Here is a 19,005-nt window from a genome sequence, read left to right on the forward strand (position 1 = left end):
AAATTGAAAAAATATGGGTTTATCTGATTTGAATATATTAAAATCATTTACTTTTAATATATATTATTTAATAAAATTAATTAAATTATAGTTTTTGAAAATATAATATAAATATGTAAAAAAATATATAATATATATATAATATACATATAAAAAAATAGCAAATAAACATAAAAAAGATAAGTTATATACTTAATTATTTATTAAAAAAATTTATCAAATATAATTATATATATATATTTTAAACAATAGAGTTTACAGTTTAGTTCGGTTTGAAAATACTTTAAACCTTAACCCAAACTGAAAAATAAAGCGACATCTTCCTCTATTAACATTATAATTTAACAAATTATAATTTTAAAAATTTATTTTAAAATAAAAGACCATAAAATTATATAAAAACTTTATCTAAAATCATTTAAATCAACTCAAAGTGATTTTTTTTTTATTATTATTAACAATATCTTATAAGACTCCTATAATAAAAAAATAGAATTTCAGTAAAAACAGATAAGAAAAGAAACAAATCATAGTATATTCCATAAAATTAGCCAAACACATAATCTTTTTTGATAAGTTTAAAATAGACAAAATCTTTAGATACTTAATTTAGTTTAGCCTTTTATTTTAGGTAAATTAATTGACCATAAAAGGTGACAAATTATTTGCAATATTCACTTATAAATTGACTTATGAAATTGGAAAAAAATATATATATTAATTATGAAAGGGGTACGACCTTTCCACTATAATTGGTAGTGGGGAGAATGGGTTTTAAATTTTTAATTATTATTTTATGATGATAACATCAACAAATTTAGCAAACTAAGGATGATGTTGGCCATGATCTAGTTTTAAATTATGAAGCATAAAGAATCACGAATTCTACAAATTTGCTAAGGACAAAGGACTATTTTCTATTCAAATTTTAGTATAATTTCAAAAATATATTTATAATAAATAAAAAATTCAAATATTCACTTATTTTTAAACTGTTATTAAATATAAAGGTAAAACATTATTTAACAATAATATTAAAAAATGTATAATTTTATCTTATTTTCTTTTTCAGATTTTAAAAATTAACATTTCATCTCATGTTTAAATTTTGAAAAGTAACTTCTCTCACCATAAATCTTTAAGTTTTTTCTTCACCCCTCATTCCGATTACCAACCATTGGTACGGTGCATTGATGGATGATGAGCATAGTTCAAATCTAAACGATGGAGCGTCATCTAGTGAGGACGATAGACGCTTGTCATCTAGTGTAGATGACGAAATGTCCTCCAAAATGGATGACGCTTCATCATCTAAAGATCTAGACGATAAAGCGTTCTCTAGATTTGGACGACGCTCGTCGCCCTTTGAATGACTCCGTCTTATTCTTCTATCGTTGGTCCATCATTCATAAGAGAAAATGGTCGAATTTCAAATTTGGTATCCTAGAGGGAAAAAGTGAATTTTTTAAAACTTAATCCACGGTAATATGATAAAAATAGAAAGAAGAATGGTTTTTCATTTCTAAAGAAAAAATGTTAGTTTTCCAAACCAAGAGATAAAATATGATATAATTTTAATTATTTTAATATTACGGATAAAATAATGATTTTATCCCTTAACTTGAAAAAAAAATTTGTGAGTATATCCAAACAGACTAAAACTTGGGTGATTATTTAGATTTTTTATCTGTCGCGAATATATTTGTTATTTCACCAAAACTTGGGTGGGAAATACTCCTTTGGCCATTTGATAAATATAATTTTGAGTAATATTATGTACACAATTTTTATATATAATTTTATGCACAAATAATAATGTGTTATCATGTGATTAGATAGCTAAAAATTAAAGATAAAACAACAGTCAATCATATGATAACACATCATTATATATGTATAAAGTTATGCACATAGTTTTATTATATATATGTTATTAAAATACATTTCACGCAATAGTAGGTCTAGTAAAATTTAACACAATCTATTAATCTAACATGATACGATAAAAAAAAAAATAGGTTAGAGTTATGATTTTCAACACAAAAAGTAATTCAGGTTAACTCTAAAAAAATCAGATTGTGTTTGGGTTGATACGAAGCAAATCTAAATTGACTTGAACTAATCCAAAAATTTTAAATAAAATATTGTATAACATGATATAAAAAAAAAATTTTCAATATCAATTTTTGTTTATTTGACATAAAGAGTCTCAATCTACATAATTCATATTCTCTAATTTGAATCAATAAAAAAAATTAATATTACATCACCACATACTAAATCTAAATCACCCAGGCATTGCTTCTTGAAATATTATACAAGTTAATTAGATATCTATTTGGTGGAACTAATCATAAGCCTTTTAGCATAATTTTATAACTCCATATTTATTTTAATTCTATTTGGTAGACTTATCAAAAGCTATTTATAGTTTTTTTTTTTGTTGGTATATTATAAATGCTACTAATTTGAACATATTATATTTGATATATCGTATACATACACTTGTTAGTGATATTAATATTGATGATAGTCATATTCATCATATGAAATAGAAATTAAATTTTTTAAATATTTAATAAGTAATTATTAATCTCATTAATTATCAATTGCATTATTTTAAAGTTGAAATTGTATACTTATCTAGATTCTTGATAATTATAATTTTGTTTCTTTATCTCTACAACTGATCATATAAAAAAATCATAAGCGAATTATTAAGGTGCATTTATTTCAGATAATTATTTATTACAAAAAATGAAAGATTAACATAAATATGATTAACTTAAATATTGTTGTGTATAAATTATTAGTATATTTGATAAAAATTGATAAGTATAAAAAATTATTGTATTTGGTTGGATATAATAAAAGTATACTAAAATATTATTTTACTTAAATGTCATTAGGTATAATTATTCAAAAAAAAAATTTCATGTTGTTTATTATATTAATTGAATGTGGTAATATTTTAATCATAAAAACTTAATAAATAAAGATATAATTATAACAAAATTAATATTACTTTAGAATTTTTTTAATACCTATAAAATTAGTGATTATATTATCATCTATATTACTTCTCATATTATTATTCGTAATACAATATTATCAAAATATTTTATTACCAAACGAACCAAACAAGATAATGTGAATAATAAAAAAAATTATCAGAGAAATTTTGTATTAATCCAACTAAATGCCCCCTTAGTATAAATTTGAAATAAAACGATTTAACTTGGACAAAATATCGTTTTATGTCAAAATATGTTTTTGTGTATTATCTTTTGATATTTGATAAAATATGTTATTTCATAATAAATCATATTGTTATATATTGTATTTTGACATGACTTTACCTATTTATTGTTTGGATTAATTCAAATTGAGTCAGATCAATATGAAAAAATTTCGATTTATTTTAGAATTGAAAATTTTTTATATGATTCTATTTTGAGTCTAGTTAAGATTTAAGATCTTTAACTTAAAACCCGAATATATATTTTATGAATACAACTCAATAATACAAATGGTTAGGTGTAGAAAAATTGGGCAAGAGGAAGACCAAAAATACCCACCTTGTGAAACGATTTTTATGATTGGCACATTTTTTTAGTTTAGATTATGAAAGATGATTTATTAGTGTATCTTATATAAAAATTTATTTGTAGTTTAGTATGAAAAATGTAAAAGATTTTTAATATTAATTTATCAAAATATAAAAACACTTATTATATAAATGTAGACATGTTAAAGAGGTAGGATTGACCTAAGGCTCAGTTCAAGTCCCCTCATTTTGGCATCGCCTATGGGGTCCTAACCCGCGTTATAGCAACCTTGAGCCAACCTACAGGCCACGTGGGCTATGTCAGGGGCCATGAAGTTCGGTTAAGCCTGATGTAATACTATGCATAATTTTTTAAAAATATTTATTATTTATTTATTACTATACAAGGAATCCAAATAATTTTTATAGAAATCCAAAAGGCTTCATTCATATTATGAAAAACTAAAAAATAATAATAAATTTATTATTAATTTTAAGGGAAAACCAAATAATAAAATAAAGAATCTAAACTTATTAATTATTTGTCATTATTTTTGTTGCAAAAACTAAAATCTTAGTAAAAAAAAATTCAAAAGATAGAACAAAAAATAATAAAAAATTGAAAAAAATAAAAAATATATATAATTAACGAGTTGACCTACCAAAAGCTCACGAGAGCACGAGACGGCCCATTGTAGCATTGATTATGTTTTGAGTTTGTATATTTTTGCGATTTGGCCCGACACAAAGGCCCATGATTGTGCGAGCCTTAGGTTTAACATGGCTCGCAAACATGGTGACTCATGGTGAAGTTGGCCCTGCCCAACTAGCATGATCCACTGTCGTGTCACGAGTTCTTTAATCCTAGCAAGTCGACCTAACTTGTTAGGTCTGCTAATTGATAATGGATAGACCTAGGCATGGCACGACCCCAAGGCAAAGTGGATCACGTTAGAGTTGGCCCAACTCAATCTGATATGACCTACCGCCATTTCTAAGTCAAATCTATAAAACATATTAATTTTTTTTTGGGTTTAATTTCTAATACTTTTAATAAGCTAAAAAATAAAAAGCTATTAAATAGCTTTTACTTAAAATCATATAAACACAGTTGAAATATAACCTAACAGACTAACCATATTTTTAATTAACTTATAAGTTGAAACAAGCTAACCAATCAAGCTTAGGTTTAATATCTAAATTATTTATTTATTTAGAGTTGATTTCATTAACTCATTGATTAATTGTGTTGTTAGAGAAATTGATTTTTCATTTATTTATCATTACATTGTAGTAGATACACAACAATCTCTTCATATTATAATTATTATTACCTTAATTTATCTTGCGTAAAGGACAAAATTACGTATATTAATTGGTGTTGAGAAGTTGCATCAAGAATTCAATAATAGAAAGAAGGTCTTTGCCACATTTCATACTTAAATAAGTGTTATCCCAACAATGGTCTTGTGGTAGATAGAAATGGAAAAACCTTTGATAATCAATTATGTGAACACTCTGAAAGTAGCCTATAAACTTTCTATTTTCCATAATATAGTCGATCCACCCTTAAGGTTGGCACACCATAGTCCGAGTGAGACATCACTTCTAAAAATAAAACAATAGCAAATGATCTTCAAACATAGTTCAACAGGTGCATAACTCTATTCTAATAACATGCACCCCTAAAAAAAGGCCTAACTTTAGAAAGAAGACAATCATGGAAACATTCACACCCCTAAAGACTACTTGCTCTTAACAACAATGAGAACAACAAATTCATGATAAGAGGATTTCAAATCTTCCTTAATGCACTTAGAAGTGGCAGTGGGTCAGGTCGTGTCATGTTGGATCAATAATGATAAGGCTAATTGTGCCATATATCATGTTGTGTTGTGTCAAGACCCATTATCACGTTAGTCCATCAAACCTCAAGTGTTGTAACACTCTTTTGCAAATGAATACCCTCCAAGAAGAATACACATTCGAATAAACATGTTAGCTTACTCTATACTTAAAAACCATGTAATTTAAAATTCATCACACAATAGAAATATTTCAAAACAAACACTTAAATAAGTGTTAATTGAAACTTCATATATAATTGGGCAAATGGTGTCAATACATAAAAGAATAAAAGTATGTGTTCACATTTTTAGTACATAAGTGTGTACACACATGGATGTGTCATGATGTGATTTGGTAACTTTAGATTGATAATAAAGTAAAACACAATCATATATTGACACATTTGTGTGTATATATTTATATACTAAAAGTGTATAAACATAACATGCTCATACATAAAATCTTAAAATATGTTTCAAATCCATACATAACCAATGTGCATAATAACAAACATAAGTACATAATATATCATAAAGAAAATCCTCTCCTCATACATCTTCTCTAGTTAACTCTTGCTCCTCCTATAACCCGCATATATCATCTCCAATTAGCAAAACAATAACAAGAAAGGAATAAATGCTAAACACTTAAGTAAGTAGGTGACATATAATAACTTAATTGTACACAACTCAATACTCACACTATCTTACGTTTCTTTATATATTAACATGCGTAAACCTGCACATAACTAAAGTCATCAAGACTTCTCTCTCATCTCTTCTCACGATGGCAAATACATTACAACTTTTTCATTACTCTTAGAGAAAGTATGGCCATTCCTCTTCAATCTCAACACTTAAATTCACTTTTTCTTCAATTTGCCAATCAGACTAGTTGCAAATGCATAGACACCTTAGCCATATAAGGAAATAAACTCTCATAAAATCTTTTTTCATACAATTATCATGGACTACTAGAATCGATCAAAGGTGGTCCCCACTATGAGTATGTGCTTGAAGTATCTCACTAGTCATGTGAAGAATAAACTCATGTAATCCCTTTTTCCATTCACACTATATATATGAACCACTAGATTGACATCCTACTATAAATGCCCTTATAATAAACATATGCATAAAATATCTCATAAGTGTTATCACAAGATAACTATCGTGTGTAACACCATTTAGATATATTGCCCTCAGTGGGAAAGTATTACTAACTTTGACCCAAAAAAGCAAGTACTTAAGTAAAATTAAATAATAAAATAACTTTTGGTAATAAAATTACTAAAATATCTTTTATTAAAAACAAATTTGAAAGAGTACAAAAGATGTTACTACTTTTCAAAAACAAAATACATGTAATCCAAGTAAAGTTTAATTACACGGTTCATTGAAAACATGCAAATACATATTAAAGTAAAATGATGTAAAACCCTTTTACTTGCTCATGCCTGTCGTAACCTTGCACTGCAGCCATCACTCGATCATATCTCTTGCAAAATAGACAAAATGTGAAAATGTGAGTGATAAACACTCAGTAAGTAGAAACATAAAATAAACTTATTAAATTTCTATTTTGCCCTTTAATTCAATTCACATTATACTAGTCGTCGGGAGTAAGCTATTTACTCTACCTAAATGATGTGAAACTTTACTTAAATATGTCGAGTTCAACTTAAGCTTTAGTCACTTGAGATTATGTTGCCTATGTATAAAGGGCACAAAGGTGTCGTGATAAGTTGGATGGACATAAGAGAACGTTGAAGAAACATCCATTAGTAAACACAACATAAGTTAGAGATGGAACACCAGAATATTAAATGTTGTGTGCAAAATATTTAGAGGTCACCTACTTACCGAGTAATTTTCACTCTTATTTTTTTGTGGTTTTGTACATATACAAGGTGAGTAGTAAGACATATTGGGAGCCAATGATCTAGCTTAGGGGGTTGTATGAGACTAAGGGGTGTTTTAGTCATTTTTGCTTATGTTTATGATTTGATGTATTTATTTGTCAATTAGAACTTTTTATGCACATTTATTTTCATGGGATTGTATTCAAACATATGGATGTTTTATGGATGATGATATGATATTTAGAATTATTCAGTATTTCTTTATTTGAGCATTTATACACTTTTTTGCATGTTGAAAGTAGTTAAGTGCTAATCATCCTATTATCTATTCTATATGTTAAAAAAAAAGTTTAACTTTGACACGTCTCTTCAAGTGTATGTTTCATCTAGGGGTATGTGTTTGGAAAAGAATGTTATATGAATTAGGGTATACTTGGAGAAAATTGAGGTAAGGGTAAATGGATTGACACAATTAGGTGGCCCAACAGACAAGCCCAAAACTCCTTTGACAGCTCGCCCTCTCATTTCTCTCATTTGGTTTAGTACAATATTTTGATCCTTTGTTTTTTTAGATCAATCCCATCACTTAGGCCAAAGATTCTAGAACCAATACCCAAAGTTTTGCTCGAGTTTCCTCACACAACCTATTAAATAAAGCCCATTTCAACAACACATCTGATAAATTCGATAGGGGTGTTAAAAGTCTCTCAAACCAACTCTAATATTAAACCACAGTCCCTTGTTGTTGAATTGAAAATAGCTCCTCATGTGTTGTTTCTTCTTATGACGAACTAAATCTTTCCATTAATGCTTATTTGAATATCCCTCATTTTACTATGATTTACTTGCCCTCCCCTCATTGCAACCAATTTAGCACTAGTCCACCCATGCAAATGATAATGATATGAACCCTATCATTGTCCCCAATTCAGTGCACCTTAAAATATCATTTGGCCCTATTATCAACCTTATTGAATTTTCTTCATGGAATGTAGGCAACTTGATTCTCGTAAGTTGATTTTTAAATTCCCTTACATTTTGAGCTATCATATTTCATTTGTCGATGCCCTAGTTTGATGGTCTCAACTCTCATCTCCCCATCATTCACAAAACTCTATCAATCCATTCTTGCATTACTTCTCTTCCCACGTCTCTCATAAATTTTGATTACCCCACAAAGATTTGTCTTGATTTCCCTATTGACTATTTGATAGACTAATGCCATCCTTCATCTCCACCATGCTCTCTTTTAGAGAGCACATTTCTGTTTCCAATTCGACCATTATGTTGTTCAAATCTTTTCCCAACCCTCGAATCCATTCTAGTATGCACTATAACCCACTCCAACCTTACTCTTATACTAGGTTTATTACATACATGTTTTGTTTGGCTCAACAACAGCTTCCTCCCTCACAACAACTCTTGCACTTTATTACTCCTATAACACAACCAATCAATCTACACACACTATAAAATTCTCACAATATTGTAACAAACACAAAAGATGAGATTAATATTTCTGTAAACACTCTTTATTAAAAAATTATTCCATAACACATGAAACATTCCAGTGGTAAATAATTATTCTAAACAATTTAACAAGATAACATATAAATAACTCTGGCAACAGAGGTGTTAAATCCTCTCACGCAAAAGTCCCCAAATTCCAAAATCAACTTTTAAACTTTGCTCTTCTGTCTCTCCCATTTGCCTTTAGAATAATTGATTTGTTTCTTATCCCAAGTGTGCCAATATTCTCCTTCCTTTATTAACCGATTCTAATCCAATTATGAGAGTTCTACCCTGCTTTCCTTTCCCTTCTCCTCTGGTATGTTGGTGTAATACATGGCCAAACACACTGTCAGTAAAGTTTCCCGTTATTCGAAGTCAAAGATATATTTGAACTATAATGCCAGGACATTTGTTCTTGTAAAGATAAGCCATGCAAATCTCCTTCATTATTCAACCTAGTGCTTAGCAACAACTTTTGATTTTCCCTCTCAGCATGTACTTGTTAAATTTGTTAAGCTAAATTCTTTGTAGCCTTACAGACTCCTTAAGAATAAAGTGACACTAGATCCAAAGTGTTGCATAGAGGTTGATGTTGACAACCCCAAATTGTGTCTTACTAATGGATGGATACACCTTTCTATCATATTCATACTCAACTTGTGAAGGGAGAACATCCCACTATTTTTGTTTACAATAAAACTATACAACCCACTTTGAGTTAACAAATAAATAAGAATTTGATGTATGTTATCATGTGATTAGATAATTTTAAATTAAAAATAAAATAATATACGATCATATGATAATATACATAAATAGAGATACTCATTTGTGTACTCAATATAGATACACATAGTATTACTCTTTTGTTTATCACCATAAACAAATCTCATATTTTCAAAGGATCCATTCACAACTTTTGTAGGGATCCATTCACAACTTTTGTTTCATCATCAGTCTCTGGGTGGAAAGCACCACTATACTGCAGCTCAGTCTCAATTTTTTCCATATAATATGCCCAACCATGGAAATTTGACATCCTGATCTGAAGTAAGAGGTTTGAGAACACCATGTGAACATATAATTATCAATTACATTGTACTACACCAAGAAAGAAAATATCAATTGCAATCTGTACATTGACTACCATCTTAAAAAGTATAAAATGTGCCATCTTCACAAATCCATCAACAACAACTACAATAAAATCTTTACCATACTTTGTTCCCAAAAAGGTACAAAATCCATAGATAAATCCCTTTGTATATTTCGGGATGGGCAATAGAGAAATAGTTTACCTTTAGTTGTCTAACCTACTTAACAACTCTGCACAATTTTCCCCACCTCTCCTCTCAACTTTCCCTCTATCTCTCAAATTTCTTCACAAACCTTTCAAACGCAATGTTCATAGTCACACCTACATAACATTCTTACACATTCATTGGTTGGTAGGCATGTCATAACAAAAACATAAAAATGAAAATATGACTTTTTCTAAGTATAAATAAGGTCATTACAAAATATTTTTGCCTATATCTTTTCACCTTACTCTTCGCTTGTCCTTTCCAATAAAGGAAACATATGCCAAATACTAATTGCTTTAAGGCATAAGCACGAAAAGAGGAAAGAGATGATTAAAGATATAATAATAACAAAATTTAATGACGCATATAACCCTCAAAGTTTCACAAAATAACAGATGTTAAAATGAAAAATGAACTAGATTTAATCTCAAGATTCCCTAATAGACTTTAAAAAAAACACCTTGCTGACTGGCAACAGCTATAGAGCCTTTAGAAGCCACTGTAGAGTAATATTATTGTCAAGTCTTTCAACAATTTTATATGGAATGTACTGAGAAAGTTAATGAAGTCAATGAAGAAGAATAAATACAAGTGAGAATTGTGCCAGTAAAATCAAATTACTGCATCAACGACAGAGAAACTTTCACTAGTATTACATCTATAAAATTCTTGTTTTGAACATTTTGCAAATAGCATAACAATGCAATTACAGATGCATTCAAGCAGTATTGTATACTTAATATATATATATAAGGGTCTCACTTCACCGATCCAACTAAACTGCTGTGTTAAAGGTAGGACAATTTGAATTTTCAAGTACATATCTATCAGAAACCAACTGTCAATCATTCATGAGCAGTTTGTGTCATAACTCGCGAGTCCCAGCAACTGTGGACCTTCTAGTTTGGGATTATTCTCAAAGCTACAACATTCAAACAAAATATTGTTACAAGACTACCAGAGAAAAAACCATACAAGTAATAGAGACCTGAGTAGGGCAGAAGAAAATTCCATGCTCCATCTTATGCTCAGCAAAATTCAGGAACACAAACTACAATGGATTTCTTTTAAAGTGCAGGGGAAAGAATACTTATTCTCACAATCTTGGTATTAGAATACTAAAAATCTTATGCTTCAAGAACAGGAAGTGGACAGAATGGCAATCAATTTTTCAGATGACATTGTATCTCTTATTCTCACAATCTAAATAATGCATGCACGAAAACCACATGAAAATTCTTTAAGAGATCAAATAAATCAATGGCACAAGGACAGGAACAGAGCAAAAGCCAGGCCAGAGAACTGCAGCTTTCTAAAGTAATAAATTACATCACTAATGTTGGTAATGATAATATTTCATGGGGCAAGGTCTCTTCCATTAGCTTCTCTTAGTGCATTCATCTATAAATGTTATAGGAATATTCTGTCTTTGTTTATACACTTAAAACAGAAAGAGATTTGGCCAATTTTTGTTATTAATTTCTATAGCACACACTCAACTACATGTATATATTAATAATACATATTCAAATTTCAGCCATTGTTGAACTCCCTCTTCAGTGATGAACCATGTCAACACAGATACACTTCTAGTCTATAAGAGAAACTAATGAATGCATTCCTCGTCTATAATCACACAAATTACACACAATATTCATGTCAGTGCATGATGCCTAAGTAAACATGCAAAATCCTGAGCTTCACGCAAATTAAATGAACACACACAAAAAAAAAGATATTAAATCAATCCTTATTGACAAAAAAACACTTAAAACAACAATTATAGCAATGCCAAGACACATACAAGGTTATCATGATGAACAAAGGAGCACATATAAAACACTCATAGAAACAATTCAGTAATGATAAATATAACTAGGAGGTAAATAAAATATACTTGTCGAGAGGTATGTGTTCAAATGGCCCACTGGCAGGAATTGTTCCACATAGATCATTACTAGAAACATCCCTGAAAAAAAAACATAAAAGGGAAATTTCCTCAAATTCTTAGTTTATTGCCGTACATGATAAAATATAAGACAGCATCTATTTACATAAAAAAATAGCTAAAGAAAATCATATAAAAGCATTGCACATACACAACTTTGAGGCTTGAAATTCCGACAAGTGCCCTGGGTATTTGTCCAGTTAATCGGTTACCATTAAGCCGCCTGCCCAATACAAACAATCATGTAAGGGAAGCGAGCAACTGATATCACCATATATACCGTACGTCAAACCAGCAAAATAAACTGAGAAAAATCTGACAGAGCTAATCAAAGAGAAACACAGGCTGCAAGGACCTTTGGGCACACTTAAGACGTTCCAATAAGGAGTTCAGCAGATACCAAGAATTTACAGATTCCTCTCAAATGCTACTTACTCAATTAGGAATCAAAAACAGATTCACCTAATCCGGGAAATCCTTGTGTGAATTCCACACTAGACAAAGCAAGTTCTTTAAATACAAATGCTAAAGCTTGACCCTGGAATTTTGGACTTCTAAACCAAAAGATCTCTAGAATAAGCAATATAATTAATCCACACACAATGAAGAGAAAAAATAAATTAAACATTTTGAAGTATGTAAGCAGCAGACCTCCCTAGAAACTCTAAGTGCATGGTGAACAACCACAAATGTTTGTTAACCTTACTTCTTGCATCTAGGTAATCGACTGTCCAACCATTATAGAATATTTGCAGTCAAGTTTAAAATAAAAAATAAACAGATAATCCAATTACAAATTAAGAAGGCAAACTGAGAAAATTAAAGTCTAGAACATTTCAATCATACATGCCCAAATTGATGTCTTCTCTTTAATAAAAACGATTAACATTAGTGAACTTACAAAAAGACAAGAGACTTAAGATTTCCCAAGGAAGGAGGGATGGCTCCAGAAATGTTGTTGTTATACAAGTCCAAGCTGATGAGGCTCTTCAAGTTACCAAGCTCGGCAGGGATAGTTCCTTGAATGTTGTTTTTGTAAAGCTCCCTACAAGCAGACAAAGTAAAGAGCTTTGATTTAAATTTAATTAAAATCTAAACAATCTGCAGTAAACTATGAGAACACGACAAAGCAATTTTGAATTGTACAAAATTAGTAATCAAGCAAATGATGATCTTTGAAACAGCAACTGATTTAACAAAAGAAACTGCAGCAGATCGTAGTGTAGAATTGAAGGGAAAAAACATACAAATATTGCAAATGTTCCAGCTTCCCAAGCGCAGGGACTAGATGTCCAGACAGATTTGAATTACCTAAATCCCTGCATAAGTTATCATAAGCTCATCAGTCGAGAAGTCTTTGATAGCAATTAATACTTTTTTGTATTAAAAAAGGAGCTCTCACTAAAAGGGAAACAAAAGTTGACCATCAATTAGCAACAGATTAAGCAAACAACCAATATACAATTTTTTAGACATAGCTGCTTGTCAAGAAGCGCAAAAAAAAAAAAAAAAAAAAAAACACCCAGACGTAAAGCTGCTTGCCTAAACAAATATGATTGAAATGGAAATGGCCTCAGTTCAAGCCCATTAAACAGAAATTCAAGCATCATTAAAATAGGAAATTAAAAACCAACCGACCAAAGATGGGAAAACAGGAACCCAGACGGAAACAAAACTGAAAAAAAAGAAAGAACAAATAAATAGATCAAGAAAGAGTAAATACACTCGAGTAACGCGATTGTCTTGATTACAAGTGATATGGAACCAAGTGCAGGGATTAACAAGTGTGGGATCCCAGCTCTGAAGAACGTTATCTGGATCTGACAAGCTTTTCCTAAAGGTATAAAGAGCGTCACCTTCAGAATTCCCAAACACAAAGCTGACTAAAACGCTTAAACATAAACAAAAAAAGAAAGTGGAAGTGGAAGTGGAAGTGGAAGTGGAGGGTGTGGAGACCATGGCTGCGGGTCTTTCTAGGGTTTGTTTACTTGAAAGATTCTTGAAAAGGGAAGAGAAAAAGAAGACGAGAGGCGAGAAAGAGGATCGGCTTTGGGAATATCAAGAGAACTAAGCAATAAAACCATCAATGTATTTGTACTGGCTTTTTACTTTTATTTCATAATTATTCTCTGAAATCTTCATCATTGTGTACTTTCAACTAGACTAAATTTAACTTATTTATTAGAGTTTAATGAAAGAAAAATTAATAAATTTAACTATTTATTTTAAAAAATTTAATATTTTTAAAAAATATTAGTGTAAAGTTAGTGCGTAAATGATCATATTTTGAACATGAAATGTGATTTTGGTGTGGAGCCAAAAATAAATGAGTAACGTGCCTTCGCCACAAAAGTCCACTTTCTTTGATGATGTAGTCAAAGTGAATTCGTTGAATTTTGACCATCAATTTTGTCCACAACTGTAACCACTAATTGCCACCGTCATGAGCCGTGTTAAAGATGATGACACTTTTAGTCAATCCAATCATAAACAAAGTTGCCACGTTCCAACCATGCATCAATTTAATTTTAATGATATTGGGTAGAGGTGACAAGGGGGACTCCCGTGAGACCTACCCCAGATCCTCTCTATTTTAGTGCGCATGTGGGAGTACAACCCGTTAGCCAACCCATATCATGGGTTTGGATATTAAGCTCACGGGTTAACTTAACATAGCCTATCATTATGCAAGCCTTTAGCTCCGGTCAAATATAGCCAGAGAGATCGAAGAAGAGATAAGGAGAGAAGGGAGGACAGTTGATGATTGGAGAAGGAGAAATCAACGTCAAAAGAAAAGGTACAAATCTTATGGGGGTTTTATCACTTTTCAAACTTTGAGTTAGGGAGGAAATATAAGTTTTTAAATATGGAGGTGGAAAATGTGAAGAAACTTTAATTTTTTGCTAAATAACTATTTTACCCTTAACCTTAACTGAAATTTTTAATGAAAATTTGGTTGTGAGTGAGTGTTTGAGTTTTTAAAAGTTGCAGAGTAGGAGTTTGAAATTTCACTATACCTTAGATAGGAATAAGTCTTTTGGCCATTTAATTTTAATGATATTGGGCAGAGGTGACAAAGGAGACTCTTGTGAGGCCTAACCTAGATCCCCTCTTCTTAGCCCACACGTGGGAGCACAACCCGTTAGTTGAGTTGCATCATGGGTTTGGACATTAGGGCCATGGGCCCACCTGACATAATCTATCACTATGTAAATCATTTTAAAAAAATAATAATTATAATATAAAAAATTATAATTTTTTTATAAAAAGATGAATATTTTAGATTTGTAAAAAAGATTTGAGTATTTTTGGATCAATTTCACATTTGTGAGATAATCAAAATTTAAATTTCAACCAAGTATAAGTTGAGTTTTTAATCTAACAACTTTCTTTCACCTATTATATATAAAGGTTAAATAAAGTATTAGTTTCAATCAAACTTAATATTCAGTTATCGCACATATGTGAAACTAATTATGAAAACTTAACTTACCCATTGTAAATAAACTTATCTTCTTTTTACTTACAATTCAATTTTGCAACATATTTTCTTTTATTATAAAACATGATTTTAAAATATTGTTTAGTAAAAAATTTATTTTTATTAAAATTAATAGGTCAGTGTGATGAAGGTCCATGGGTTAGCCTATGTAACACTCATTCTAAAAGTATTATCCTCTAGAAGAAGATGTCACTACATTGACTAATTGAACATGCTAGTATTTTAAAACATTTAAAACTTGTTAATAAAACATATAATTTGCTCATAAAACTATAATTATGAAATACCCTTAAAATAAAACTATTGGAAATGTGACAAAAGATGTCCTCTATTGCTCTATGCCTTCTAACTGTTGCTCACTCCATAATCATCACGATCGTCTATACCTACACATATGAAAGCAGAAGAGTGAGTGATAAAGTACTTACTAAGTACAAGACTCTAGTGCTAACTTTTTAATTATTCCTAAAAAATACCATTGACTTGACCCATTTTGACTATGTCATCAAGTCATAAAACCATGATTATCTTTTTAATCACAATACCCCATTTTTACATGCCTTAAATTCTCAGTCTTTTTTAATTTATCTTATTATGATTATAAACATCACTACATAATTCTGCATAACTTGTTCATCCATAAATACTAGTGGGACATCACTATGAATGGAGGAACATAATTCATAAATGTTTATTCAACTTTACTCGGATACATGCACAATTGTATGTCTTGTATGAATGGGTGTGCATCATTCCTTTTCATGAACGACTTAATCAACATGATCATTCTTATCGTGACCTTATACATGATCATACTTGTCCTTTGTATAGTCATTCATATTTATGTCATGGAGATTTTCTTCCCTTTGTCTTCACAGTTATACTTTGACCTAGAGGTATAATCAGCTTTTCATACTTGTGAACGATTATGAACTCTTTTGTAAAATTGTTCATTGTGTCTAATCCTACATGTCATAGATGATCGTACGTGACATATGAATTAAGGCATGAAAGTAATATGAGTTAAAGGTGAAAGTGAATTATGAGCCTGAGTTATATGTTTTAGTAGCTCAAGAGTAGGCACATAGTTTCATGAAAGCATATCCCAACATAGTTTTTCATAGACTAGATTTTTATGCATATTTTCCTAGATTAAGAGTGTAGCAGAATTGATCTCATAGGACACATAAGAAACTAAAGATCCACAATACATGTGTGGAACTAAATCCTATAAGACACATGAAGACCTAGGATACCTATAGTATATGTGTAGGACATGTTCCAAAGGTTTAGTTTTTAGAATATCCATGAAAATATGTTTCTCATGACAATTTTCTTTTAGATATATTTTTATAAGGGTTGTTATGAGAGAGCATCTATAAGATTCTCTCTACACAAGCCCACAGTAGGGCATAGTTATGGCACATCAATCCAATATATGTGTGTAGGCTAAAGGGACTACGCAGTCACATAACCAAGGTTCCTAATCGCTATTTCAACCCAGACTGATTATCACATAAAAGAAGCTTTTAGAAAACATTTTTAAAAAGAAAAATATTTTCACCACTAGTTTTACATGCATTTCACATGAAATGTCATCACAACATAAGTTCTAGAGGTGTATCCTAATTAATCGAGTAAATGTCAACCAAGTTATGGGATCGAAGGTGTTCCAAGGATGACTAAGCCCAATTAAAAATTTTATGTCATTAAAGGTTGAAGTCTGAAAGTGAACTTTAGATGGCCAAGTATAGGCATAATAAGAGTTTAAGTTTGGAAAGGATAGTTATATATGTGTAGGATTAAACTCTCCTACTTATTGAATGACTTGCCACTCACTTCCTTTTTTATGTTTTTCAAATAAAAGGTGAGGGTGGCAACTATAAGCAAGTGGAGTTTACAAGAGGGCATTCCTATCATTTTTGTTATGTTTATAAGTTTGTTTTTGTTTTTGTTCTAAATAAGAGACTATTTTATGTATGGACTTACTGCACACTACATTATTAGTATTTTACATCTTTTGACACTTCTAATATCTAAATGTGTTATAGGTATTTTAGTAATTTTGTATGAAGTTTCTGATGTGCAATTTAAGTTTAAGTTGATTCATGTTTATTTAATTTAGTGAAGTAACATATGTCTTCGAATGATAGTACTTTTAGAGAGAATTGTTATAAAAAGACAAGTAAATGGACAAGAATTTTTTCAGATTTCAAGAAAACATAAAATAATGTTATATAAATTGTGGCTTCAATTATGATTCCAAGTTATGATTTCATTTTGATTCTTTATACAGTTTGAAAACACACTTACAACAAAATGTAAGGTAAAAACTTAATTAGTTTACATTGTTTAATTTGTAGTATATTTTGAAATTAATTAAATGTGAGAATTAATCAAGATAATGAATTCAGAAAATTATTTTAATTACTTAATTATTAAAATACACATAAAAAATACAGAAAATTTAATTACTTAATTCAGAAAATTATTTTGATTACATAAAAAAATACACAAACACACACATAAAAAAGAATATTTTAGAACATCTATAAGAAAAAAATACTTTTAAACATTACATATTTTAATATAATTAAACAAAATATAAATTTACACCTAGTAATATTTTTAAGGGCATGTAAGTAAAATACAATTTTAACATATTTTTATTATTTCTAATTAAACATAACAATTATTTATAAATATCAATTAATTTAAGGACCTTTAAGTAAAAAATTATTTTAGTATTTTTTTATTATTACCAACTACAATAATTGTATATAAATATCAATTTAATTAAATATATTGATAATTTATACTCAGTAATTTTTTAAGTTATCTATCTTAGTGATAACCTTTTACTTTTTGTAATGAAAAATTACATGAACCAACCCTAATATTGTAATATTTGACATATTATTAAAAAATATGAATAAAGATTTTATGGTTTTTATTTTTATAATAAAATTATGTGCATAATTTTGTGTATAAATAATAGCATATCATTGTATGATTAAATATTATATATATTTAATTTAAAACTATTCAATCATATGGTAATATATCATTATTTATGTATAAAATTATACATATTATTTATACATGAAACATTACTCCTTTTTTTTTTTTAAATAATGAAAAGGTAAGCAAAAGTTTGAGGAATCTTACCCACCACACTAAATAGCCGAGTAATCACTACCTAACCATTACCTAACGCATCAAATTGCTTCACTAGACATTATGTGCCCACTTGATATTCGAAATGTTAAATAAAAGGGAAAAGGACAATCCCCCTCCCCCCCAAATTTTAGTTTATATTTAAAATTATACCCATGATAGATGAAAAATCTAAATGTCCACCTATAGACTAATTGTTGTCCAAATTTTCAGTTAGAGGCAGAGGTAAAATCATTATTTTACTTATAAACCATAAAACTTAAAAAATTTATATTATTCCCCCCTTAGTTTAGAAATCTCACATTT

General features: G+C 29.4%; 1 protein-coding gene across 1 annotated transcript; it reads right to left on the reverse strand.

Annotated features, from left to right (window-relative positions):
• Positions 1–10,670: 10,670 nt before the first annotated feature.
• LOC123206610 (leucine-rich repeat protein 1-like) lies at positions 10,671–14,182 on the reverse strand. The gene is made up of 6 exons (XM_044623782.1): positions 13,744–14,182; positions 13,268–13,339; positions 12,922–13,065; positions 12,172–12,243; positions 11,970–12,041; positions 10,671–10,994 (listed from the first exon to the last, which is right to left on the reverse strand). The coding sequence occupies exons 1-6, from the start codon at positions 13,977–13,979 to the stop codon at positions 10,922–10,924; spliced, it is 669 nt and encodes a 222-aa protein (XP_044479717.1). The 5' UTR covers positions 13,980–14,182; the 3' UTR covers positions 10,671–10,921.
• Between the last annotated feature and the right edge of the window lie 4,823 nt (positions 14,183–19,005).

This window comes from Mangifera indica, unplaced genomic scaffold (genome assembly GCF_011075055.1).
Source record: "Mangifera indica cultivar Alphonso unplaced genomic scaffold, CATAS_Mindica_2.1 Un_0043, whole genome shotgun sequence".
NCBI classification, from domain to species: Eukaryota; Viridiplantae; Streptophyta; class Magnoliopsida; order Sapindales; family Anacardiaceae; genus Mangifera; species Mangifera indica.